This window comes from Tachypleus tridentatus, chromosome 10 (assembly GCF_004210375.1).
Source record: "Tachypleus tridentatus isolate NWPU-2018 chromosome 10, ASM421037v1, whole genome shotgun sequence".
NCBI lineage: Eukaryota > Metazoa > Arthropoda > Merostomata > Xiphosura > Limulidae > Tachypleus > Tachypleus tridentatus.
This window is the reverse complement of record NC_134834.1, coordinates 179,572,080-179,600,029: the sequence shown is the minus strand read 5'-3', so window position 1 is coordinate 179,600,029 and position 27,950 is coordinate 179,572,080. Positions and strand designations below refer to the sequence as shown.

The 27,950-nt window shown below is 33.4% G+C and overlaps 1 protein-coding gene across 1 annotated transcript in view; it reads left to right on the top strand.

Annotated features, from left to right (window-relative positions):
* Positions 1 to 430: 430 nt before the first annotated feature.
* Positions 431 to 27,950, top strand: part of LOC143231040 (protein ROP-like) — a 36,787-nt gene continuing 9,267 nt past the window's right edge. Inside the window, 9 exon segments of the mRNA XM_076465529.1 lie at positions 431 to 473; positions 5,805 to 5,893; positions 5,895 to 5,937; positions 7,261 to 7,337; positions 9,546 to 9,624; positions 13,110 to 13,213; positions 13,843 to 13,991; positions 17,473 to 17,557; positions 17,697 to 17,935. Coding sequence (XP_076321644.1) covers positions 446 to 473; positions 5,805 to 5,893; positions 5,895 to 5,937; positions 7,261 to 7,337; positions 9,546 to 9,624; positions 13,110 to 13,213; positions 13,843 to 13,991; positions 17,473 to 17,557; positions 17,697 to 17,935 — 893 coding nt within the window. The 5' untranslated portion in view covers positions 431 to 445.

Sequence of the window (27,950 nt, the reverse complement as noted above, 5' to 3'; positions counted from 1 at the left end):
TATGTACAAAGGGCTATCAGTACTCTGCCCAGCACAGCTGGGGGGCGCACAAGAAGAAGGACAGTGCTTTTACTGGATAGTTAACCACAATCTCTTAAATAATTTTACTTGTTACACACAGAGTTTGAGTTCAAGAGAGAGCATTGCATTGTATACAAAATTCTATATTGTCATCCATTTCATGTTGGGTGTGATACGTATCTTACTGTTAATCATGTGCATCAAAACATTAGAGTTTTGGAGTTGAAGGTTTGTAAAATAGTGACAATAATAAATGCATAATAAAATACGGAAAAAAATTCCGTTATATATATATATACATACATTATATTTAACACGTATAATTTATTGGATTTTTCGAAAACTACCACAGCGCTGTTCACGGATTAGACTGCACTACATTGACAGGAGCAAAGCAGGAAAGTGTATTTAATATCCTAACAAAATGACGCTTAAAACTCTTGTTGGAATGAGTAAGTTCGGCTTTGTTTAGTTACTGTCAACTTCATTAAGAACCAATTATTATTCTGTTCCAGCGGTTAAAGTATACGAAAATTGCTTTTTGAATATTTCAGTCTTATTTGTATTAATACTGTAGGCCTAATCAACATAGTTATACATTTTGACATTTTAACTTACATTTTAAGAAAACTGAAGACCAAGACCTATTGTTTCTTTATTTAATAGAATATTAAAAATGTACGTACAATCAGTAATCTTTTTTTGGCCCTTCAACTTCCAACTTGTCTGTTTACATCCATAATACAAGTCTTAGTGAAAAAGAAAAAAGTAAAAAGTTGAATTCCTGTCATTTTTAAGGAAATTATTGGTTCCGTACATCTAGTTATTCAATTTAAGCACTTATTAGCTACTGGTATCCACTACTGCTCAAATAAACTGCAATACAAATCATGTTGTTGATAGAAATTTTGCAAAAAATATATAAATCAGTCAACTGTGTTACTAGTAGTAAACATATGTAAAGCCCAAAAGTGCATTCCATATCATATTTAGTTACGGCTTTATGTCAATTAAAAACAATCTGTGGCATTTTTAATAGTTGAGTGATTCCTATTTTAACCTATGCAAACAATAAATCAGTAGTTAAATCTGTGACCTAGAGAACACCTAACAGGGCACAAAATTTTCCTTATATTTTCATAACTAATATGGTTGTTTTGATGAGAGAAACTGCAAATTGAACTTTGGAAGACAAATTATTAAGAAATGTAATCAATCTTTTATTACTTTAACTTAAAATTTGTTGATGTGGCTGTTGTCTTGTTGTTTACACCCAGGAATGTCATAGATATGTAATACAAGGTTATCACCATTTGAAAAGAACATTTATTTGGGTGAACAGTGCTTTAACTAAAATTTGGACTAGTCTTCACATGGATAGAAGTGGAAATATAGTGATTAATATATGCAACCTGCATCAGGACTTTACATATATGATCACATGCCTGTACTGGAATCTGTTGACCTGACTGTTGGAAAGAATAACGGTCTAAATGGTTTTCTATTCTTTATTCTTTTAAGTTTGATATTTGTGCTCTCTTATCCTTAGTCAGCATACAGATTAAATAAATCATGATCCTTCTTTGTCTTAACAAGTCCTTAAATAATCTTGTAAGTTTAAAAAAAATTACCCCTTACCTTATTTTATCCTTGTTAGAGAACCTTTCCATTTGTGGAATCATCCTAGTATCCCTCTAAACCTTTTCTAATAAATCAGTATAATTTATTAGAGACAAAAACTATATTATATTTTGGGTGACCAGATTTTCAGAACATAAAGTTGGGACATTCCCATATTTTCAGATCTAAAAACTAGTGTTCATTCTTCATTTGAGAGGAAAGTTGTTATAGGCATAAGACACACACACATATTGAACAAGAATCATGGCTATGTATGGCCCTCACTATTTTGTTATTATTCCAACTATCAAAGTAATCAGAATGTTGCCATTATGTTTCTTTGCTATTACAAAGCTACACAATGGACTAATCTTTGCCTTTTCTTTTTTTTCATTATTTTAGCCATCTCATGAGAATAACAAATTAATGAGCCTGATGATTAATTACTGAATAAATCCTGTTAATTACTCAGATATATCAATAGTTTGAATTCTATTACTGACAAATGCAACAAACTGCACACCAACTTTGCAGCCATGGGTGCATCATAAAAATAATCAGAAGTATCAGAATATATGTTAGTGAATGGTATTAAACATATGCTTTCTTTAACATACTCGAAATTAGGAATGAATTGTGCAGTAACTCTCATGAAACATAATGCAAAATTGACAACACTTCATCCATTTTTTTTTAATAATAGATTCATGTTAGAATCACAAAGAATCATTTGTGACAGATGTTTTTGCGGTTAATTCACATGAAAGCGTGATTTTCCTAAAGAAAGTTTAATAATGCATTGCAACTGGCTCCCTTTTGGTACTGTGGTAAGTCTGTGGAATTACAATGCTAAAATCAGGGGTTTTATTTCCCTCAGTAGATTCAACAGATAGCCCAATGAAGCTTTACTGCAAGAAAAATGTACACACTCATTGTAACTGTAATAATACAATACTATTTTTGTAATCTTTATTTATTTCAATAAATCTGAGTATCATACATTTTTTAAACTGGAGTGATTTTTGTGTAATAATCATTTAATTTTCTTGTTCACTCATCTAAGAATCAGCTTTTATTTGTAGAGCAAGATTTTGAAGGATTTATAAATTTAGTTCAGTTAACCCTTTCCACACAGGTCTTCATGTTTGTTGACTTACATTCAAAATGTTATTCAACTACTGTTTTATGAATTTGTCATTAACTTTGGTATAAAACTATAGACTATAACCCAAATTTTCATATTTTACATTAGTTAATTTCTTAATTTAAAATAAATATTTAAAAAACCTAAACATTGAATTTTTTTGTGTTTGCACAATATTGTGAATGCAGCATGTGTACAAGTTAGACGTTTGTGATGTTAACATACTGATATTGATATGCTGAAATATGAAGTAAATACCTTTTATCTTTCCTACTTAGTGATTCAAATACAGCAGCCCCACTTGCCTCTTTCCACCTTTTGAAATGGTTCTTTATACATGCTTCTACAGTTACGACAGAAAGTGTTCGTACCCCTGGGTCAAGAGTGGTTTTATGCTCATAACTTAAAAAGTATCACAATTAGGCTAATAGAAGTATAGTATTGCAAAAGCACCACAGTACTAATGACCATATGTATCATTCCTTTTAATTTTTTTTAAAAATACAGTCACATTTTAATTATTAAACTAAGCTGTATTTTGGCTCTAGTTAAAAAATAAATGAACATCTACACACATCTACATAAATTTTTATGTAAATTAAATGACAAATAAACTGTTTATAAACAAATAAAATAGGAGGAGCAGAAAGTGTTCATACAGTTCAGAACGTGTAAAAAAACTGATAATCCCGTAAAAAATTTTGTTTAGTTTGGCAAATAAACTACATTATACCATTCCAGAACTAGACACTGGATTCATAATTGGAATTTAGCCAGCAAAAATTGTACTTCTAGCAATTTAGCACTGTCTCCGTCATTATCTGCTTGGTCATCATGGCGAACATGAAACAACTGTCTAGTGATTTAAAAATTGAATTATTGTAAAATACAAGTCTCGTGTATTTCTTTCCAGTATTGCTACACAACTTAATGTGCCAAAATCTACTGTTCAAAGCATAATTGCCAAGTTTAAGTTTACAGGATCAACTGCAGAGGAATCATATAAGTGTTCTGAAGTGTCCATCACAGTCACCCAATCTCAACCCAATTGAAAATGTTTGGTATGAGTTGAAGACCAGGGTTCATCAGCATCATCCAAAACACTTGCAAGAGTTGGAGGCCTTTTGTAAAGAAGAATAGAAGAAAATACCAGTTGAATACTGTCAAACGATCATGGAGGGCTATGAAGAGAGATTGTGCCAAGTAATTCACCTGAAAGGCTACACAACTGATCATTAAAGTAGACTCACAAACACTTTCTGCTCTTCCTGTGTTTGGTTATTTGTTTATAAACAGTTTATTTGTTGTTCAATTTACATAAAAATTTATGTAAATGTGTATTAGTATAATATTTATAACATACTCTACTTTCATTATCCTAATAATGATACTTTTTAAGTTATGAGGAAAAAACTACTCACAACACAGGGGTACGAACACTTTCTGTCGTAACTGTATATATGACATGTGAATAACCATTCAAAAGCTCAGAATGTCCTCTTAGTGATTTTCTTGGCTGTTTTCAAATATAACCGCATCCTTTCTTTCTTCTGAGACAAACTTTGGTGTTGCTAAGTTGAGTTTTTAGCCAGTTCAAAATTTCATTTATTTTTTAACTAGAGCCAAAATACAGCTTAGTTTAATAATTAAAATGTGACTGTATTTTTAAAAAAATACAGGGGGGGATAAAAGGAATGATACTGTATTGTTATGGTCATTAGTACTGTGGTGCTTTTGCAATACTATAATTCTTATCATATTCTTCATGTTTCTTATAGTTAGATATAATATATTTCATAGTAAGATGGTTTGTATCTGTGCATAGGGAAAGAGAAAACAGTATTCCATAAATTACCTAGTTAATTTTAAAGTGCTGCTATTAGCAACGTAACTAACCTGTCTGTGTATGTTCCTTTGAATGTTAGTGATGTGGTAGATCAGTAGAAAAGGTCAGAATTTCTTTCTCTTAAAAATATCACTTCTCTAACCCACAATTGTAAAATCACTTCTAACATTAAAAAACAAACTTTTAATTTGTGTAGTATCCTTGAAAGACCTTAAAAAACCTATCTTAATCTTCATTTAACCAGAATTCATTAATACCAAATACTTTGTGTTAAAGTATTTGAAACTTCTTATTTTTTATATTTTAGTTTCCAGCTATCTTGTACTTTAAGTTGTGACCTCAAAAGTCCATGATCTCCCAAGATTAAAGATTAGTTGCTATTTAAATTTAAGTAGTTGTTTTTTTAAGGTCTTAACCTACTGTAGTGCTGTGAGCAAAACATTTTTTTTGACAGAGCATCCACAACTTCTAAGATTATTTAAGTGTACAACTTCCTGACTAAATATGCTTCTTTGATTCTGATATTCTCCAATTTTCTCTGAAAACATTGCTTCACAAAATCTAATGCTTCATCTTCAACATTTTTAATGTAATGGCATAATCATTATATAATGTTTAAAACAATTACTAGTTGTAAAAAGTGTGTTTACAATTGTAGTAATTTCATCTAAAGATAATGTATTACCAAATAAAGTATATTGGATTCTTTTGAAAAAGTACCCACCACATTACTTAACTCAAGAACACTTGGATTGAAATATTCATACAAACTAAAGACTTGCCACACGAGGTGCCTCTCGTAGAAACCACAGTGTTTTACTAAAGACTTGCCACCAGAGGTGCCTTTTGTAAAAATCACAATGTTTTACATCTTTAAGAGGGAAAAAATTATTCACAATAATAGGTAATTTATAAACTGACAGTCAGGGGACAGGACAGAAACCTAACCTTATGATTGTGATTAATTTACATCACCAGTTGTCAAAAGAAGTAGTAGGTGATATGTTTATAAAAAAGTTCTGTCTCATAAATATATGAGCAGAAAATGTGTAGTAGATGTTAGGAGGTTGTTGCATTGGTTATTGTCAAATGGCATTGGTATTCAGGTGTGTTTTGTAAGTGCTGCACATTGGTACATTTATGAGGTATTTAGTCAAGTATTTTGTGTTGCAGAGATAATGACTGATGTTATCAAAGCTGTGAAGAAGAAAGGAGAGTGGAAGGTTCTAGTGGTGGACCAGTTGGGTATGAGAATGATCTCTGGCTTGTTGTAAAATGCATGAAATTGCTGCTGAGGGAATAACAAGTAAGTGTTTGATGTATGGGTAATTGAATTATTTCTCAGAATGGTATACAAGTTCAATGTATGTTGGTCTTAATTTTAGTCAAGATTGTAATAACAATGAGTTAAATTTTATATACATTATCTTGTTCCATATTTATTTGTTTTGTATATATCTTTTCTGTTGGTACATGTATGCCAAAGAATTTGAATTGGTAGAAATATGTAGTTAGTTACAATGAAAGGCTTCTTGGTACATTTCAGCACAGACAATCTAGCTGCCAACTAACCAAACTCAGTACATATATCATGATCATACATGTAATGTTAAAGAAAAATACAAATAATTATCATTATATCAATAAAAAATAATTACTAAAAGCCTGTTTGCTACCAGATTTTAAGCAATTTGCAACTTTTAAAGAGACTGCATTACAATATATGTGATCTCCATATATGCTACAAAAACTGTTACATAGTGAAATTTGTTTTGGGTGTTTTTATTACTTTTTGCAAAATGTGACAATTGTAAACATCAATTTGATCACTAAATATAACAAAGTAGTTTGGCTCAAACCACAAATTTATTTTAAACTAATTCTGTTTTAGGGACTTATTGCAAATAACATTATACACTTTGTTACATGCACTTTAAATATTACCAGTTGTAGATGTTTATACTGTATAAATGTTAAAACTAGCTGTAACTAAAAATTCAGGATGTTACCTAAATATGTCTGTACATGCTAGCTTTTACTTCATTGACTGCACTAAAGTTTTAAAGGATAGAATACAGTTTACCATAAAGGAACAATTGCTGTATTAACTGAATGTAAATTGCACTAAGAGTACATCAAGATCTGTCATTCTAAAGCTATAAATCCTGTATTTATTTTTTTGGTCCAAGGGTATTGTAATTGTATGCTTAATCTACTGTCACATTTTTTTCTGTTAGTAAAATGTATTGAAGTAAATACTTCTTTGCATAATTTTATTGTTTATTTTAATATATTTGTATGATGCAATCAACTACACATATTTCAGTTGTTTTGTATATTCTTTTAACACTTTTTGACAATAATTTAATGTCTGCAAATAGTCCATTTAATTTTCATTGTGGTGTTTACAAAAAAAATGAACAAAATAATTTAAATTTAGATTTATTCTTTGAAGAAAAAAATATGTAAATATACATAGTATAATTATAAATGTTGTCCCCTGACAGATGTCTTTGACAAAGGACATACATTATTGGTAGGACTTAAACAGCTTGTAATTGTGTAGGAATGCATTTGAGATTATGAAATGTACAATTTTTTGGTATTATTCCTTTAAAATCTGATGTAGTTGTGGAAGACATTTTCAAGAAGCGAGAACCACTGCCAAACATGGAAGCAATATATTTAATTACTCCAGTTGAAAAGGTAAGTTTTCATTTTAGTTAATTATGACTTTGCTTATCAGTTAATACCATTCTTAATTAGATATGATAGGCACAACAGGATATGTAGTTGTAAAACCAAAATTAAGCAAGTTCATGGTATCTTGCTTGTTCGATCAAGGTTACTTTGCTTCCCAAACATGACTTGTAACATCTGACAAGGTCTTTAAACATTTTAAAAATTCTGTATGCACTACATTAATGAGGAATCTGTTTCATAAATTAACAGTTTTGCTCCAACAACAACAAAAAAAAAAGCACAGTACTGTGCAAAAGTGTTAGGACAAGAGAATATTTTGACATTTTTTCAATTTTTTAGTACTAATTCTTCTATAGCCATACAGAATGTAAATGTCAACACTGTTGTAAAGCTTAACTGACCCCTGTTGATAATTGAATGAGTGAGGATGAGAATACTTATCATTCTTTAGAATAACCACATATTTGTACCAAGGGCATGTCATAAAGTTTCTGGTTGAAAGAACATACTGATCAGGTTTAGGGTCTGAAACAATTGTTGTGGTACCACATGGAGTTTCTTAAGCACATAGGAAGGAGCTAGCATATGGTACCAATATATGGTAGAAGAAATCAATTTAACACTACAAATAAATCTTGTTAAAACAGTGTTTAATACTATATATATATATATATGTTTTGTTGTCATTCCATGACCAAAGAGTTCCCATTAAAGCTTTACATAATGCTGGTTGGACCCTCCAACAAATTGCTGCAGAGTTGAAATGCTCCCCAAACATTGTCAAATACATTTTAGATCATGAGACCAAGACAGGTAAATTTTAAAATATAAATGGAAAATGCAGAACACCTAACCTTAATGCTTAATGATACCACTGTTAAGTATCTTTGTTTATGCAGCCTTTGGAACAAAAGGAGTGTGTTTTCCTCATAGCAAAGCCACATCAGGCTATCTGCTGAGTCCACTGAGGGGTATCAAACCCCTGATTTTAGCATTGTAAGTCCATAGACTTACTGCTGTACCAGCAGAGGTCAGAACAAAGGAAGACTGCTATTGATCTCAAACATGAGATAAACAGTTTAATGGTTTTGTAAGTAAATATTTACAACTGACAAGTATTGAAGGAAAAGTATGGTGTTTAAGTATCGTATTAGTACTTGTGTTTCTAAAATGTGATATTGTTAAAGCCTGAATTAAGTGAAAATGTTAGAATTTCAATCACTAATTTTACTATCTGATTTTTCTCAACAATTATTACATTTTTATGATAATTTCAGCTGTTAAAAAGTACCTTATTACTTGGTTAGCTATTTAATTTGGCTGATAGAGCACTCGGCTGGTGTACCAAGAGGTCTTGAGTTCGATTCCAAACTGAGGAACCAATAAAAACATTTCAAATTTTTTCAGGTGTATCAGTTTGAATTAATGGGCTTTTGCATTCATGGTATTTAAACCTATAGCATGTAACTAACTTCTTTCAAAGTGATTAAACTTGTAATAATGGTTGACTTTTATGTTTTACTTGGCAATTACAACTTTACAGTTTTGAAAGTACACATGCAGTAATAAGAACAAATCTTCATGTCTCGTGTACAGATATTGCTTTATTTCTGTGTGGCTAGCCATGTGCTAGTGGCTCAAAATGTTAAAGAAGAGCTGTGTTGTATTTCTGTTTTGGCAGACATATACTTTTTGGGCAAGGTCTTACTTCTACTTTTCCCAATTTTTGTGCTTTCTTAGTGGAAACCTTTCATCATTTTTGAGGCTCATGTTGCTTCTGTTCATTGAAAGTTGGTTTGCTTCTGTATTAATTGGTTATTGCTGGATAATTTCTTCCCACACTGAAGGTTAAATAATTTTCAAAACTCTTATTAAACTTCCTGTTTTATTATCTTTCTATTACTGATGCTTTGTATTTCTCAGTGAAGAGCTTTTTTGACTTTTCAGACTTCTGCTTGTCTTGTGCTTTGTTGGTGCTTTTCCACTGCACAAAATGAAAATAAAAACAAACATGAATTAATTTTTCAGTGATTGCTTTTAAAGAAAGTTAACATTCCCTACCCAAGACTAAAGACACTTCTCTTGAGTTTTACATTTTTATAAAGTTTAACTTTTTTTTTAACAAGTCATTATTTTATTTCAGTGCTATGTGATAGATTGTGAATTAATTAGTTCTGTATATAAATTCTATAATCGCTTCCTCTGTTGTAGTCTATTCGAGCTCTGATGGGAGATTTCCAGACTCCAAGCCGACACATGTATCGTTGCGCACATATTTTTTTTACAGAAGGTAATTTTTCTTGTACATTTATTATAGTTGCATATAGTTTGATTTTATTTAAGAATGCTTTTATAATTATTTGCCTATAATATACTTATTCTGTACCTGTGTGTAGTAAATAAGGCATTCATGTGTCACAATTTCTTGATGTTTTAAACTAATTTCTGTTTAGTTACTTATCTATGGCACATAATTAATCTTTACAACATTCCTGAAGGATCCAAGGTGTGATTATAAAATTATTAAGAGATGTACTATCATTTTAGTTGTTTTCTTTGCTATTAAAATTTAAAATATTTAATGATACTGCTGTTTATTACATAATTTAGTTTATTTGTTTTTTTAAGTCTGAAGTTTATAAACATTCTTATTTATTGTTGCTGTTTCATGAAACAGTTTAATCACATATACATAATTTTTAAATTATTGTTAATTTTGTAAGTACTGAGATAGTGCAATGCATTCAAGGGGTGTAAATATATTGAAAAGTTTAATGATATGGTGTACAAGTTCTTATAAGAAATACCATAGCCCCAGTATGTTAATTGCTACACTTTTTTATTCACTTCTTTTCTATAATCTACCTTTCAACAAATGTATAGTGTTCTGCAAACTATATAGTTGTTTCCAAAAACTGTAAATGGACATTTGTCAATCTAAAACTAGAGGTGTAGTTTTGTGATTCCGTCAGTTTTATTTTTATGCCACAATGAAATATATTATTGGCAATGATGTGGCATGATGTTTGTTTTAATTTAGAATGATGAAACATTCAACTTATCCTTTTTAATAGTTATACATATAAAGTATACACCCACTCTGACAATGTGTAAGATAATACAAAGTGTTTATTTTGTTTGTTGCCATGACTTTCTTTTTCAAAAATTATATTTTTCATAATACTTTGGTAAAAAAGGAGTTCCTGTGGACTGAGGTCTAGTGATGAAGATGTCATACGGTGTCTTCAGCTGTTCATTCAGGGTTTATCTGTCTTTATTGATGTTGAGAAGGCTTATGATGCTACATGGAGGTTTAGCATTTTGCTGGACTTCATTCCTACAGGTTATGTAGCCAGTTGCCCATTTTTATATGTAATGTTTTACTTAACAGATAATTCCAAGTCTATGTGGGTTTGACCCTTTTCTGTTCTTTTACACAGGAATTTAAAGTCCTTCAAGGTTGTGTTCTGAGTGTTACCTTTTTCAATATAAAGATAAATATTACCATTAAGCAATTTCCTCCTCCTGTTACAAATGGTTTTGCTTTTTTTTTTAAAAACCATTTGTCCATTTTCCACCAACATCTCAATGGTGGTGTTCTTCCTGTTGCTCCCAAGACATGGTTCTTGGGATTTATGTTTGACTGTAAACTTACTTTCATTTCTCATGTTAAGCAGTTTCACATCAAGTGTACAAGGGCACTGAACATCTTCTGTGTTCTCTCTACCACCACTTGAAGAGCAGGTAGATATTTCATGCTCAGTCTATGAACCAGCAGTCTCTACTTGACTCTCATATTCAAGCAGAGTTAGGTGAGGCTATCATTGGATGATTGCTGAATCCAGTGACCAGACAATTCCTCCATGACTTGTTACCATTTCCGTTGGTGACCTTTCTTTCAGTCATCTGAGCTAGGTGGATACACCTAATTGGAACATCTTTTAAACTATTCTTTTGTTCCTGTTTTTATGGATAATTCAAAATCAGGTAACTCTTTGAGCTTTGCCATGGTACATTCTGGCTAAGTGGTTGCTCACAGAATCCTTTCTACCATGTCTGTGCTCACTGCTGAGTTGTGTGCAATTTCTCTTGACTTGTATCATGTAGAAACAAAGCAATACATCCCTTACACTGACTTTTAGCTCTCTAGTGGTTTTGAAATAGCTTAATGTCAGTTCTCAATCTGATCTATTGGACATTCTGAAATGACTGGTTTAATTTTTTCTGTCATCTGTTTCCATCCAGTTTTTCTGGATACCTGCCTAAATGAAGGGATAAGAATTTTGATACTACAGTTAAGTCTGTGTGTTTTGAGTTGCTCACAGTGTGCTTATTCCCTTTATGGACTGTGGTCCTGTGATCAAGGCCCTGGCTTTGCATCAGTTGGCAGTTGATTTGGGGTGAGCAACTTCATAATGAGCTTCTCCAGATCAAACCTACTGTTGTTTAGCTGTCAGGTTTCTGTGAAGATTGATAGGAATAAACTGTCTTATCTAGGCTACACATTGATCACAACTTTTAACCCATTGTATTGTTTTTTTTTATGTGGAGTTGATACACCAATGTGTGGTTTTTGTGACAAGTCCCAATTGTTCACATTTTACCTCCATTTTGTCATTATGAATGTGAGTAGTGACACTATTTCAGAAGTGTATTTTATTGTGTTTTTAGTTTTTACAGGTTATGGGCCTCTATTTTACATCAGTTTTTAACTACTTTTTGAACATTTTTTCATTTTCAACCTGTTTTCTTTTGACATTTTATTGTTGTGTTTTTCAGTGTTTTTACCAGTTGTTTGATGCAGATAGCCTAGTTGCTTTGTGCCAAGAAATGCCAAGCAACCAACTATTATATACAATGGATGTAATTTATTCACATTTCTACAGAGTTATTTTCTCGGTTTTTTTGCAGTCAAAATTAGAAAGTGATGCACAATTTCGTGTGCTTTGAATGTGAAAGACATGCTGTTTTGTTTTTTTATCATTCTTTGAATCTGCTTTGTGGAACCACAAACAATAAAATCTATGTCAGTTTGATCAAACAGTATAATGTAGCTGTACAGAAAAGAATAAACATATATGCAAGGCAATATACTTTGGGCATACAAAAAATATAGATATGTGTACCATACCTCCATTATCAATGTTTAAGATTTGATGAAGACATTATGAAGGAGCATGGTTTCCCAGTTTTTCATGTTGTAAATAACTTCTTAAAATCACCTACATGAGTAGGGGAATTGAACAATCAATGTATGTGTTTGGTGACAATGTAATTTCAAATATAATAACTGTAGCTTGTGTAGGAAGACTAGAAAAATTTTCAAGGGGATTGAAATCAAAGGAGAAGAGCATGCCATCAGGAAGAACAGTATTACTTGTGGTAAACAAGAAGGAAGCTAGACTGTAACAAGGTCCACGATATGTAATATATCTCATATATCTAGTCTGTTATGACAAAGGTTTATCAGATTAACAGAGTCATAGGTCTTGAATTTATTCTTAGTACTAGTTATGTAGTAATAAGATAATTAAGAAACACAGGCAGTGCTAAGGACAAGTCAGGGGTATAAGGACAAGTCAGGGGTATAAGGACACAAGTGCTTTTAAATATAGAGAAAGAGCTCTGTATGAGCCATAAATATTGGATATGATAAATATTTTTATTCAATGTATGTTTTGCTATTTTATTTGGAGTTAGAAAATTTGGTTATATGCTGTTACTTTTGTTGTTAAAAACAAGTTGCAAAGCTGGTTCTGATCTTTTTCATTCTAGCCTGCCCTGATGAACTGTTTAATGAACTTTGTAAGTCACCTAGTGCTAAGGTGATTAAAACATTAAAGGAGATAAATATTGCCTTTCTACCATATGAATCACAGGTATGTATATTTCTGTAACTGTTAGGTTTACTAGAGAGTTTGGTATTCCACAAAAAGTCATTAGATGTGTATTGCCTTTCATATGCTTATAGAGAGAGCTCAAGAATATGTAAAACACACACACATAGGTTTATAGGTATTGAATGTTTGTTTGATTGTTAAAATATTTTAAGAATGAGAAAAATTACCACAGTTTTGCAAATATTTTCACAGTGTGGAGATTTAATACATCTGTAGATAGATAATTTTATTTGAAGAATTTGTTAGATCAGATTTAAACTGATTTGCATAAATGGTTTAGTAGTGACCTACCAAGCATGCTGAGTGCAATCTGCTGTAGATCTTTCTCATGAATCACAAATTCCTGAAAATGTGTGTGTGTGTGTGTGTGTGTAAAAATATTCCTAATTCACCCAGTAGAGAAGGAATGTGCATTTATCAAAAATGCTAAGGTTATAGAGCTATATTTGTGTTTACTTTGAAGTGTACATTTTTCAAGCATTATGAAATATTTGGGATGTATTTTTTACTTTTTTTGTAAACTCCATACTAAAGTAGAATATGAGGATTCTTCTATTAAAATTTTGAGATGCATGAAAAAGTGAACAAACACATTAACTTTTTTGTAGATTTTCTCTTTGGACACTCCAGATTCTTTCCAGTATTACTATAATCTAGCTAAAGCTTCTCTCCGTACTGCTCACTTGGAAAGAATTGCTGAGCAAGTAGCAACATTGTGTGCTACATTAGGAGAATATCCTTCGGTCCGATATAGAAGGTACAAAAGTATTAATTTTCTATTTGTCATAGAAACTGAAGAAGAACTAGGTGTTTAAAATGCTTAGAATAGGCTTGATTGAATTGACTAACTTTATAACCATATTGTACTTATTATAGTTTCCATATTATCATGTTTAGAACAGTATGTGTATCTTCACAAAGTTTGGCAGTTTTAGTAAATATGACAAATCTTTTGAACACACAAAACTGGGTTTTGTAATGAAGTACTTTCATTGAAGATTTGTCCATATATTGGTATCAATTAAGTTATTCTGTATCACATAAAATAATTGAAATTAAATCAATTACTGCAATGAAAATAATCAACTAATTAAGACTTTCCAATTATTACTATTTTTGATTAATTTAAGGTTGTTGAGTTTAACTGTCATGTGTCATGACTCATGAAAATATTAAACTGTATGTCTAATGTTGAAAAATCAATTAATTTAATGTAATTGATGAATGAGTTTGATGATTACTTGATTATCAAATTTTATTTTATCCTCTTGCTTCATCCTTTATTGCATGTATCACAAGGTTTTTAGAAAGTTATATTCAAAATTAAATAACTACTTTTTTGTACAAGCTATATCAATAAGTATAGCATAAAAACATAGATTATAATCCATATTTTAATATTATTCAAGTTTTAAGTTCTTAATTTTTATAAGGCAACATTAAAAAAAATATTAAATTTTCCCTAGTAAGAGAATTGTGACATTTTTTCTCTAGGCACGCTCTATCCTATAATTCACCTATCTCCTGTCCAAGAAATACAAAACTTTATGTATATTACTCATTATAATATCTTCATCAGTCAGGCAAAGGATAATTTTTATAGCCTTTAATCTTATTTGGTTACAGAGCAATCAAATAAAAAATCAGGTTCTTCTTGCCAGGCCAACTATTACATCCTCTCTTCAGAAGGTGCCAACAGCTCTCTTTAAAGTTCAATACTATGTTATTTATAACCAATAGAAGGCCAGAGTTTTCATTTACCAAAGAATATGATCTCTTTGTACAGATATTTGACGATTTCCCTTTCAGTTCAAGCTTTATTTCACAGGAAACACATCAATTAACTTATGGCTTTTGTTGCACAGTAAGAAAACCTGAAAAATCGTGTTAGTTATGGGACATTGTCTGCTTTTACATATTATTTTTGTGTGATCTTTTGTGCAATATTTAGTTACATAAAATTATTTGGTGCAGCACTACCATTAATATCAAAAGTAAGGTTTAAGTGTCATTAACAGTTGACATGAAAAAACAAACAGGATTAGCTAAGTACTTTATTTCTTGTTTTTCATGGGTACTCTTTATTTACTATAAAAATAAATCAAATGTAAAAAAGGATACTTAAACCAGCTAAAGTTAGATTAAGTAAAATAAATAACAATAATAATATAATCAAAATTTTCTCAAATTATGCTTGCAAACAGCTCTGAGTAGCTTGTGAACAATGTAATGTGAACAGCATAATGGGAGCTGCACAATATTAGTTAGGTATGTGTCAAAAGGCAATAAAACAAAATTTAAGTATAAATAGATGTATATCATTATGAGTTTAAAAGTATTTAAGAAAACAAATGTAGTTTCATGTCACAATCTGATATTCTGGACAGAAAAACAGGGTAATTTATATTTTGAAATTTTTTGGTGGTTACGAGGTCGGTCAAATTAACCAACCATGTATACAGTTATGGTAGAGAAAATAATAAATAAGCTTTACCATTTGAAATTTATTTAGGAGGTTTTATAGATTATGTAACTGAAATTTCAGATTGAGGTGAAAATGTATTTACGATCCTACTGATAGGGGTCCCAGGAAATATCATCCCATTTGCTGACTTGTGTTCAAAATTTTATTCAATTACTATTTTATAAGCTTAGGTCAATAAGTTTGTCAAGATGTTTGTAATGTCCAAATACAAAATATATAGTTTCTTAAAAATTAGGAACATAAATTATCTGTACTGACAAGCTAGAATAGAAAATATGAACTTCCTATATTTTCTATTTGCCAAGAGATTGCTACCAAGCACAGTAATCAAGCCCATCATTTTTCATTTTTGGAAGTGCTTACGTACATTTGCCTCTGTCTATGACATGCAAATAACCAATTGAGGGCTCAGAATATCCCTTAGTGGTTTTCTCAGTCTTTTTCAAATACACAGAGCTCAAAATTTCATATTTTTAGACTCAAATACAATTTAGTTACTAAGTTTGATAAAATATAATGGAATTCTATGGTATTTATATAGTAACTTATGAATTTTGGTTATTTCAACATGTATGTATACACAAAACCAAAAAATTATTTTGTTTCACATCTACTGTGCAAAATCTGATAAGGTTAGCAACCTACAGCAAGCAAAAAATGAATACAAAGTTTGCAACTGGAAGATAATTATTCCCTTATATTTCTTTATTTCTGTGTTTTAAGAAAAATATGTTTAAGAACTTAATTGTAAATATTGATAATCTATGTGCATTTATAATGTATAATAATTGACTGTATTATAATGTGACTGTATTTTACAAAATAATAGTGCACTAGAACACAGCCAATACAGATCACTTTGTAAAGACCAGTTTTATATTTTTGATACAGTAACGAATGCATGTGTGCTGAATAATTCTAACTTCTGTACTGTTAGGCAGATGCAGCTGAAAAAGTCAAAATAATAAACATATACAAAATGTATAATGTCATGAGATTTTAGCTATTCAGATTAAAGATTTATGTTTTCTTGTTATAATCTGTAGTCATTCTAGAATGAAAAAAGCATAATTTATGTTTCATGATTTGCCTCCCTCTATATACAGCAGTATATCTACAAATTTATAACGTTAAAATCAGGAGCTCAGCAGATAGCCCAATGTGGGTTTGCTATAAGAAAACACATTTCATGATTTTTATGGTGGTTATGAGATCTATCAAACTGACTGACTCCATATAGAATTATCATAGAGGAAATAACATAAGGTATAAAGTTTTACTGTATAAAAACACTTAAAATGCACTTAGAAGGTTGTAGAGATTGCATAAATGCTACTTGAGATTTTTTGGAAGAAGAATAGTTTTCTTAATCATAAGATTAAAACCACTTTGCACTCAGACTAGTAATGAAAAAGATTCAACATACAAACTAATGTCTTCAGTAAAAGCAGTTCATTAAAAAAAATCTGTTTTTTTGCATACAAAAGAATTGTTAGGTTTTCCAAAATCTACCAAAGTTTGTGAAGATACACAAATGTCATTGAAAGTTATAGTATAAATACTTAATGTGTGCAAATGTGTAAACAAACTTCAGTATTTTATATCAAGCCAGTTGCAGAATGACTAATCTTATTTTGGAAATCATTTTGCACTCAGACCATTAAAAAAAAATTCTACTGACTAAATGTTGAAAGCTAAATGACTCAAGATTTTTTACTTATTTGACTTAATTATGAGTACTTTTTTCTTTCAGTGACTTTGATCGTAACGTTGAGCTTTCTCAGCTCATTCAGCAGAAGTTGGATGCATATAAAGCAGACGAACCAACAATGGGGGAAGTAAGTTGGAATTCATTATACTTAGGAAATGAAAATATGCTGTTTAAAAATTGGTTGTATTTTCCAAGTTTATAATTAAGACTTGTAAAGTTTTTAATATTTTGAAGATAAATTATAATTCTAAAATATTTTTGAACAGGGGCCAGAGAAAATGAGATCACAGCTTCTGATCCTTGACCGAAGTTTTGACTGCGTGTCTCCACTTCTCCATGAGCTGACATTTCAAGCTATGGCTTATGATCTTCTTCCAATTGAGAATGATGTGTACAAGTTTGAGGCATCTGCTGGTAATGATGTGAGGGAGAAAGAGGTCTTATTAGATGAGAATGATGAAATTTGGGTCGAGCTCCGTCATCAACATATTGCTGTGGTTTCACAGTGAGATCTTTTTGTACTTTTTTCATTTTTCAAAATTAAAAATATATAAAATAGCATCGAAATTTATCTAATTATTGTCTTACGTTTTTAGTAGACCAAATTTAAATTTTGTTTCATTAACAAAATATATACTGAGTCAGGGTCAGTTTGACTGACCTTGTAATATATATATATATACACACACATACACACAAGTATATCTTTAAGAAATTTGTCAAGCTTTTAGTAAGCATTACAAGTATGCTGTGCTCAAAAAATCAGATTTTTTAATAACAGGGTTTGTGTGTGAATTAGGAAGCTTTTACTGAGTCATTCTGAGAGAAAAATGTTTTTCATGCTAAGAATAAAAGTACTGCTTTTCATTAATGAAGTGTATAGAACTGTGAAATTGATATTTATTTAACATTGGGTACATGGCAGAAACTGACCACTTATTTTTGGTCAGATGTAACATTTATGTGAATATAGTTTCTCAAGACAATGTTTGTTACAAAATAATCATGTATAAAAGATTTTTTTATATTTACCCTTTCACAGTAAGCTTGGTATAATATACACAAATTCATCTACACATTTGCACATGTTAAGTATTTGCACTATAACATTTGATACAACATGTTTATCTTCACAAAATTTGGTATACTTTTTGTAAAGATTACAATTTTTTTGTTAACAAAAAATCAGAATTTCTCATGAAATATTTTTATTAAAAATTTTTGTGAAAATATTCTGTTTCTTTGCTAGTCTGAGTGCAAAGTGATTTTATGTTATGATTAAGAAAACTGTTCTTTGCCCCCAAAATCTCCAGTATTATCTATGTATTCTCTAAAATTTTCTAAATATATTTCAAATATTTGTATTCAGTAAGACTTTATATCTTAAATTATTTTCTGTACTCTAACTATGTGGGGTCTGTTACTTGACTAACCTTGTAAACATCATAAAAAATCAAGAAAAATATAAATTATGCTTTTTTTATGCTAGAATGACCACATGTTATAAAGTGAAAATACAAACGTTTAGTCTCAGTTGCTTAAGCCTCTTAACACTGTATATTTCGATATACCTTTATTGTTTTTTTATTATGTTAACCTTCCAGTCATACCTAGCTCACTTTACATAACTTGCATTAATGCAGTCTTTTCACAGATTAAAATGACTGAGAAAACCACTAAGGGGACATTATAAGCTGTAGATTGGTTATTCATGTCATATTTTAGTAAGAATATATAAGGGATCATTTCAAAAAGTGGAAGGAGTTGAATGGGGCCACCATGCTTGATTCAGTGCATAAGACATATCTCTGCAAAACAAAAATATTTTATATTTATTCATTTTATATTCTAACTCGTCAATATTAGTAATTTGAGTTCCTAACTTGTATGAAACTATAGACTCTGTATCGTGACATTGCAAACATCTAATTTTAAAGTGCTGCATTCAACATACCACATTACTCACTAAAATCTGTATTTAGGTTTGTCCTTTTAATATTTATTTTAAATTAAGTAATTAACTTGTATATAACATTAAAGTTTGAATTATAATCTAAACAAATTGATTCCAAATTTATTGACATAACTTCATAAATAGTAGTTCCATAATATTTTGAACCCCTCGGTGTGGATTCCTGTACGTGGTGAGGGGACCTCCCAGGGAAGGTTCTGTTCTATCTGGTTACCTTCTCTGGGATCTAAACATCCACCCACGTGTTTGCCGTGCGTGGCGACCCGTGAAGGGGAGGAGAGGATCCTGGTGGTTGAGGGGTCCAACCCTAACACACCACTTTGGCCTCAAATTCCTGTAGACGGGCGGCCTTTGGGTGGCCCCCCTTAGATCAATCGGCTGGTCCACTTGGGCTAGAGTCAACCAAGTACCAGTGTTGGAACTTCTCAACGGGTGTTGTGGACATTGTGCCTGATGCTGGTGTTTGGGTATAGTGCTCACAAAACCCTGGCGTTGCTGCATTGTCCTTGCATGACTTTGTAGTGCGTCCCCTTGTAGGGCTCCATGGTGGGTGGGGTCAGTGGGTACCGAAATTTTTTCCTTTTCCTATGGATCCTCTAAAAAAAATTAAATAAAATTGTAAAAAAAACAGTCAATGGGTAAGCGACCACATCTTGAATACTCAGAACAGCAATCTTCAACATCAGTAACACACGTACCTCATTTTCTTATATTATATTCTCTTTCGGAAAAACCTTTTGGGCAAATGTCCCCTTTTTTTATTCAAAAGGGACTAGAGGGACTTGCTGGTTCTCCAAAGTCAGTAAAGAAACTTCGATCTGGTGACATATTGGTTGAAACATCCACATCCCAACACAGTGAACTCCTCTTGAATTCAAAGGCAATTGGGGATATACCTATTGAGGTTACACCCCATGCTACCTTGAATTCTTCACGAGGAGTTATTGTTGAAAGGGATTTGAAGAACGTTCCCGAGTCAGAGATTCTCGCTGGTCTCTCCACTCAAGGAGTTTCTGCAGTGAGGCATCTCCACTGCAAAGATGGAGTTACACTGCCAACAAATACCCTCGTTTTAACATTTACTTCACCACGTGCACCTGCCACCGTCAAGGCAGGTTATCTCATTTGCAGGGTTCGCCATACATACCAAACCCTCTTCGATGTTTCCAATGTCAGAGATTCGCCACTCAAAGACATCTTGTCGTGGTTCCCTGACATGTGCTCGTTGTGGAGGCAAGGACCACGATGCCTATGACTGTGACATGAACCCACATTGCGTAAACTGCAATGGTTCTCACCCCTCTTACTTTCATTCTTGCCCAAAATTGTTGGAGGAAAAAGAGGTGCAGCGTTTGAAAACGACACATAACATTAGTTATCCTGAGGCTCGGAAATTTCTGTCCACAACTCCATCTCGGACATATGCTGCTGCACTTCATTCCACAACTACAGTGGGAGTGCAGACAGATCTCTCTGTGCCTCCAAGAGAATCGTTTTCAAAACAAATGAAAAGCCTTTTGACCTCCATGGTTAAAAAGGTTGATGAATCGACTTCCACACCCATCTCTGTTCCTCCCATACCTTCCAACGAACCTCAAGATCCACATCCTTCAGTTTCAAATACAGGCATTTCTTCTGATACATCTTTTTCTCCCACCACAAGAGACGAAACAATTATTTGTTCGCGTCCTCAGTCACTGGATTCCCCTTCCAATAACAAAAACCTGCCCACCCGACCCAGAGCAGGATCCATGGAGGTTGATAGACCTCCTCCGACTAAAGACAGTAAAGAAAAAAGACCGTGGTTGTAAACCGAAGGGTTCTCCAGCCACTTCACCTACCCGTTCTTAAAATGGCCACCTTGATACAATGGAACTGTCGAGGTTTACGCTCTAATCTGGATGATATCAAAATGCTGATTGCTTCCTACCATCCTGTTTGTCTTTCTTTACAAGAAACATTTCTCAAAACTGCTGATACTGTCTCCATTCGGCAGTTTTCTCTGTACAGAAATGACAGGTTGTGTGATGGTCGAATACATGGACGGGTGGCACTGTTGGTTGATCAACACGTGCCCACCCTGTCTTTGTCACTCAACACACCCTTGGAGGCTGTAGCCATCCGTGTTTCCTTGGGTCATACCATCACTGTTTGTTCTCTGTACCTGTCCCCTGGAGAGACATATGATCAATCAGATCTTGATGCTCTCATTGAACAATTGCCATCTCCATTTATAATCCTAGGGGATTTTAATGGACATCATCCCCTCTGGGGAAGTGCTATTATTGATGGGAGGGGCCGATCTGTAGAGCGGATGCTCTCTGATCACAATCTTTCTCTTTTCAATACTGGTTCTTCCACTTACTTTCATGCACCTATTTAGTCCTTTACCACTATTGATCTCTCAGTTTGCTCCCCTTCATTATTCTCCCATTTTTCATGGAGGGTTGACAGTAATCCACTAGGCAGTGATCATTTTCCGATCCTTTTGAGAGAGACTGGCCGTGGTCGATACCACCCTACCCGCGTGCCCTGGTGGAAGCTGGATCAGGTAGACTGGTCCACTTTCACTGCTCTCGCAGAACTTGATCCTGCCATCTTAAATCAGCCATCAATAGACGACTGCGTAGCAGTGGTAACTGACTGTATTACAAATGCAGCTGCTCAGTGTATTCCTAAAACCTCGACATGTTTTCCACGATATCCTCCTCCGTGGTGGAATCCTGCTTGCCACTTAGCACGGAAGGCTCAAAAGCGGGCCTGGGATACTTTTCGTAGATATCCCACACTTTCAAACCGGGTTGCTTTCCAACGGGCCCGTGCACATGCTAGGTGGGTAAGACGTCAAAGCCAGAAGGAATCTTGGATTAAGTTCACAACCAGCATATCTTTTACCACCAGTTCCAAGATCATATGGGACAGGATTCGAAAGGTTAATGGGCACTACAATTCTGTCCCCCTCTCCATCTTACTCTCTGATGGTCAGGAGGTGACTGATGTTCGGAACATCGCTAACACTCTAGGTGAAAGCTTTTGCCAGGTATCTAGCACTTCTGCTTGTTCCTCCACCTTCCTAGCCATCAAGACTCGGGCACAGCGATCACCTCTTTCCTTTCGAACTGACTGTTTCTTTGACTATAATTGTCCCTTTACCCTGGTGGAACTAAAAAATGGCCCTTCATCAGTCTGCCAGTACGTCTGTTGGACCTGATGATATTCATTATGACATGCTGCACCATCTATCTCCTGCTTCTCTTGATGTCCTTCTGATTGTTTTCAACCGGATCTGGCAGGAGAATGTTTTTCCTGATGCCTGGCACCAGGCTATTATTTTACCTTTCTCTAAGCCAGGGAAAGATCCCAAGATTCCTTCAAACTACCGTCCAATTGCCTTGACGAGCTGTCTCTGTAAGACATTAGAAAGGATGGTTAATGCTCGTCTTGTTTGGTTCCTTGAATCAAACAACCTCCTCTCGCCCACCCAGTGTGGGTTCCGTCGACAGCACTCCACCACAGACCACCTAATTCGTCTTAAAACATCTATCAGAGAAGCCTTTCTCAACCGCCAACATCTTGTATCAATATTCTTTGACATAGAGAAGGCTTACGACACAACATGGAGGTATGGCGTTTTGCGAGACCTCCATACATATGGGTTACGAGGCCATCTACCCATGTTTATTAAAAAATTTTTAATGGACAGGAGATTCCAAGTTCGTGTGAGTTCGACACTTTCCCGTTCTTTTGTACAGGAACTTGGAGTCCCTCAAGGCTGTGTATTGAGTGTTACACTCTTCAGTATAAAGATAAATGCCATCACTGAACAACTCCCTCTCACTGTTGCGAATGGGCTGCATGTCGACGACTTTCACATCTCATGTCAGTCGTCAAACATGAGATATATTGGCGGCAACTACAAACCGCCCTCAATTGTGTACGGAAGTGGACTCTGGCGAACGGCTTTAATTTCTCTCTCTCCAAAACTGTATGCATGCACTTTTGCTGTCGATGGGGTATTCACCCTGATCCTGAACTTCATATCGATGAAGTTTTGCTGCCAGTGGTCCCGGAGACCAAGTTCTTGGGGCTTATCTTTGATCGTAAACTGACCTTTATACCACACTTAAAGCAGCTTGGTCAAATGCACAAGAGCACTGAACATCCTCCGTGTTCTCTCTTCTACCAGTTGGGGGGCAGATCGCTGTTCAATGTTAAAGGTATATCGTGCTCTTATTAGATCGAAACTCGATTATGGATCAGTGGTCTATGGCTCTGCCAGTCCCTCGGCCTTGAAGATGCTGGACCCCATTCATCACCAAGGACTTCGACTCTGCACTGGGGCTTTCCATACCTCTCCAGTTCAAAGTATATACATTGAATCTCATGAACCTTCTCTACACCTTCGCCGTTTGCAACTATCTTTACAATATACTTTGAAACTTCATTCCTTACCAAAGCATCCCACCTGGAAAACACAGGTCGGCAGTACTTTTTCAGAATAGACGATCTGTCATTGCTCCGTTTGGCCTTTGCATCCGGGCGCAATTGGATGAATTGGGTCTGTCCTTGGATAACATTGCAGATTCCACAGGTTGGCCCATCCCACCATGGCTTATTACAGCCCCCAAATGTGACCTTTCTTTCAGTCACCTAAAAAAGGCAGATACTCCAGATTGGAAGTACCATCTTTTATTCAATGAATATCTTTCAAACAATCATTCAGTTCCCATTTGTACAGATGGTTCCAAATCAGGTAATTTAGTGGGCTCTGCTATGGTTTGCTATGGGTCAGTAGTTGCGCGCAGAATCCCTTCTACAGCTTCTGTGTTTACTGCTGAACTGTATGCCATATCTCTTGCCCTGGATCATATTGCAGCTGAGCAGTACTCCAACTGCACTATTTATACAGATTCGCTTAGTTCTATACTTGCCTTGGAATCGCTACATGTTAGCTCACATCCTATTCTCGCTGATATTCGAAACCGACTGGCCCATTTCTCATTAGCAGCTACTTCAATCCAGTTTTTCTGGATACCTGGCCATGTTGGTATTCGCGGGAACAAGCTTGCAGACATGGCAGCTAAATATGTCTGCTTCAGCACCATCACTCCTATGCTTATTCCGTACATGGACTATGGTGTTGTCTTCAAGGCTCGGCTCCGTGCCAGCTGGCAGTCCACTTGGAGTGAGCAACGTGACAACAAACTTTTTCAAATCAAACCCAAAATTGGACTTTGGCCATCTAGCTTCCGTAAAGTTCGGAAGGAGGAAGTTGTTCTCACTAGGCTACGCATTGGTCACAGTTTTTTAACTCATCATTTTCTTTTATCTGGAACTGATGCACCAATGTGTAGTTTGTGTAACACTCAAATCACTATCAGCCACATTTTACTTTCTTGCCATCGTTACAATTCTCAACGACTGCAATATTTTAAACATATTTTTTCCCAGGGTCAGTCTGTAACATTGGACAGAGTTATTGGTGATGGTGACTCTGTCCACCTTGATAATGTTTTTAATGGCCATTAATCTCATTTAAGTGTTGCATATTTATTCATTACACCTTTTTAATTGTGGTTCCTTTTTTACAGTTTTAATCTCTCTCCTTCAATTTGACATTGGACAATGGCCAGAACATTAAATAACTCGACACCAGGACTGGAAAGGCCAACTTCAGGTGACTAACGCTACTGTTTGAACTATCCATTTGAACTACTCGTTAGTCGTCCTGGCGAGTTGTTATTATACTTTTGCTGCATATCATTTCACACTTTTACTACTTAACTTTTTAGTACTGGCCATATTGACTCATAACCCGGAACCAGGACTGGAAAGACCAACTTCAGGTGACTGATGGTGGTTTTTATACTTACCTGTTAGTCTTCCTGGCAGGTTATGATCATTACCATTCTGCTACAGGTAGTTCTTTACAACTTTGTTGACTGGATGTCAACATTGGTTTTCATGCCATTTTCTGTTTTAATTGCCATTTTGCTTTTATCTTCAATTACTTTTACAAATTTTACTCCATTTACTTGACTTTATCTTTTTACTGGACATTTGGCTTCTCATTATTACGATTTTGCGGAGTGTCTTTTAAAACTTTTATTCTTTTATTTTTACATTTTGATAATAGCTGCTATGACACATAACCCGGAACCAGGACTGGAAAGGCCAACTTCAGGTGATTGACGGTGGTTCTTGAACTTACCTGTTGGTCTTCCTGGTGGGTTATGATCATTACCATTTTGCTAGAGTAAATATTTTACAACTTTGAAGACTGGATGTCACCATTGGTTTTTACACCATTTTCTGTTTTAATTGCTGTTTTGTTTTTACCTTCATTTACTTTTACAAATTTTACTCCATTTACTTGACTTTATCTTTTTACTGGACATTTGGCTACTCATTGTTACAATTTTGCTATGTATCTTTTAAAATTTCTATTCTTTTACATTTTGATACTGGTTGCTATGACACATAACACGGAACCAGGACTGGAAAGACCAACTTCAGGTGACTGACGGTGGTTCTTGAACTTACCTGTTAGTCTTCCTGGCGGGTTATGATCATTACATTTTTGCTAGAGTAAATACCTTACAACTTCTTATACTCTGCTTTCTATCTTAACATTGTAGACTAGGTGTCAACATTGGTTTTATACTTTTTTGTTTTACCTTCATTTCCATTTATGTCTATTACTACATTTATTTATTATTATTTTTTATTTTATTTTTTTTACATTTTTACTGAATGTCTGGCGCAGATAGCCTCGCTGCTTTGTGCCATAAAACACTAAATCAATCAATCAATCAATCAATATTTTGAATGCAAGTCAACCAACGGGATGGCATAGCCTTTGAACTGTGACCTGTTGCGAAAGGGTTAATGTTTAAACAGTATCAGTAGCATGCACACAAAACAGTTATGAAATAATGCAAGTGTTTCTTGTAAGAACACTTAAAACCTCCAGAATGTTTACCTAAATCTTTACAGATATTTTTTTCTTAACAATGATCTCAATCTCATTTAGTTAGTGTAACTGAAATGAAGCTTTTTATTTTACAAAGTGATACTAAAAGGACCATGAGGTAGATTGGTTTTCAACTCCGTATATGTTTCAATCTGTGATTTCTACTAATAGCAGAAATGCCACCCTAATGGAGGCTGTTTGTGCTAGTAATTAATGAGCATAGTGTTCAGACATCATAGTAAAAAATAAACATTTTCTTTAAAAAAATTTTTTTCTGGGAAATAGTTCAAGGTAAAAGTGTTTGGATTGTGCTCTTTAATCGTATGCAACTCTACATCAAAATGATTCAACATACATGGCTCACGTTTTTATAAATGTTACTGATATAAACTGTAATGTTTTTATATATTAAAAGCTCTGTCCTTTATTGAAGAAATAGTAGTTTTTTAAGAACTCCAGTTTTTTTAGTACTGCATTTTAAAATTAGTTCAGTAAAGATTTAAACAAACCCTTATTTATAGACCTAGCAAAAGTTGTGTTCTTATTGTGAAGAGAGTACATTTATGCAAAATTAGGTACTTTTATGAAGAAATGGTTGTTGCACATACTGTATATACTATAATCATTTATTCAATTGTCTGAATCTTGAATACACAAAATGTAAAATGTTTTTATGGATTTTTGTTTGTGATGCCATTCAATAGCCTCAATCACTACTACTGTCATTGAGATCTTGTATTTTAGCACAACAGATAGTAGTAGTGTGTTTATTATTTTAGTCACATAGCTAGATAGATATATAGTCGGACATGACGCTGCTCTATTATAGTAAGGAGTTTGTGCCCACTTGTTACTAGAGTTATTACCAATTCTTAAGATAAAATCACATATAACTGTTAGCTGAATTATAAAACTCTATAACCACCTCATACCAAAGTTTAAGAACAGAGTATTTTAATCAGAGTTTCACTTTATAACATTTGTGGTATTTTTCCTAAGTGGTATAACAGTCTGGACTTTTATAGTTTTCTTTTTGATATGCATAAATAAACATATCTTTAGTAGCATTATTTTTTTTCTGTGTGAAAGCTTATTTTTTTCATTTGTTTATATCTGACATTATAAGCATACAGCTCAAGCACACATTAAATATTTGCTGTGAGTTATAATTATATATTCAGTTTGATGGTAATAGTCTACTTACAGTAATTACACATGTTAATTATAAAGTTTATATTAGATGAATCTGATAATTTGCATACATGCAGATATGTTGTACTTCACCTATGTACACATTTTTTTCACAAACCAGTAACTGATACAAGAATTGTATCTTGCAAATCAGAGACATTTGAAAGCTTTTCAGTGTACATTTCTTGACTCATGTGAGAAGGTTTACTTGGGATGAGCAGCAACAGTAGAACTTGTGCAAATGGACACTTTGTCAAAAATTAAAATATATTAACTTTATACAAGGAAAACTTTGATCACTTCTTAATTGTTTTTGAGTATTTAAGATTTTGGAAATTGGTGTGATTTGTTTTTTTTACACATCTTTTTCCCTGTGTTCTGAAC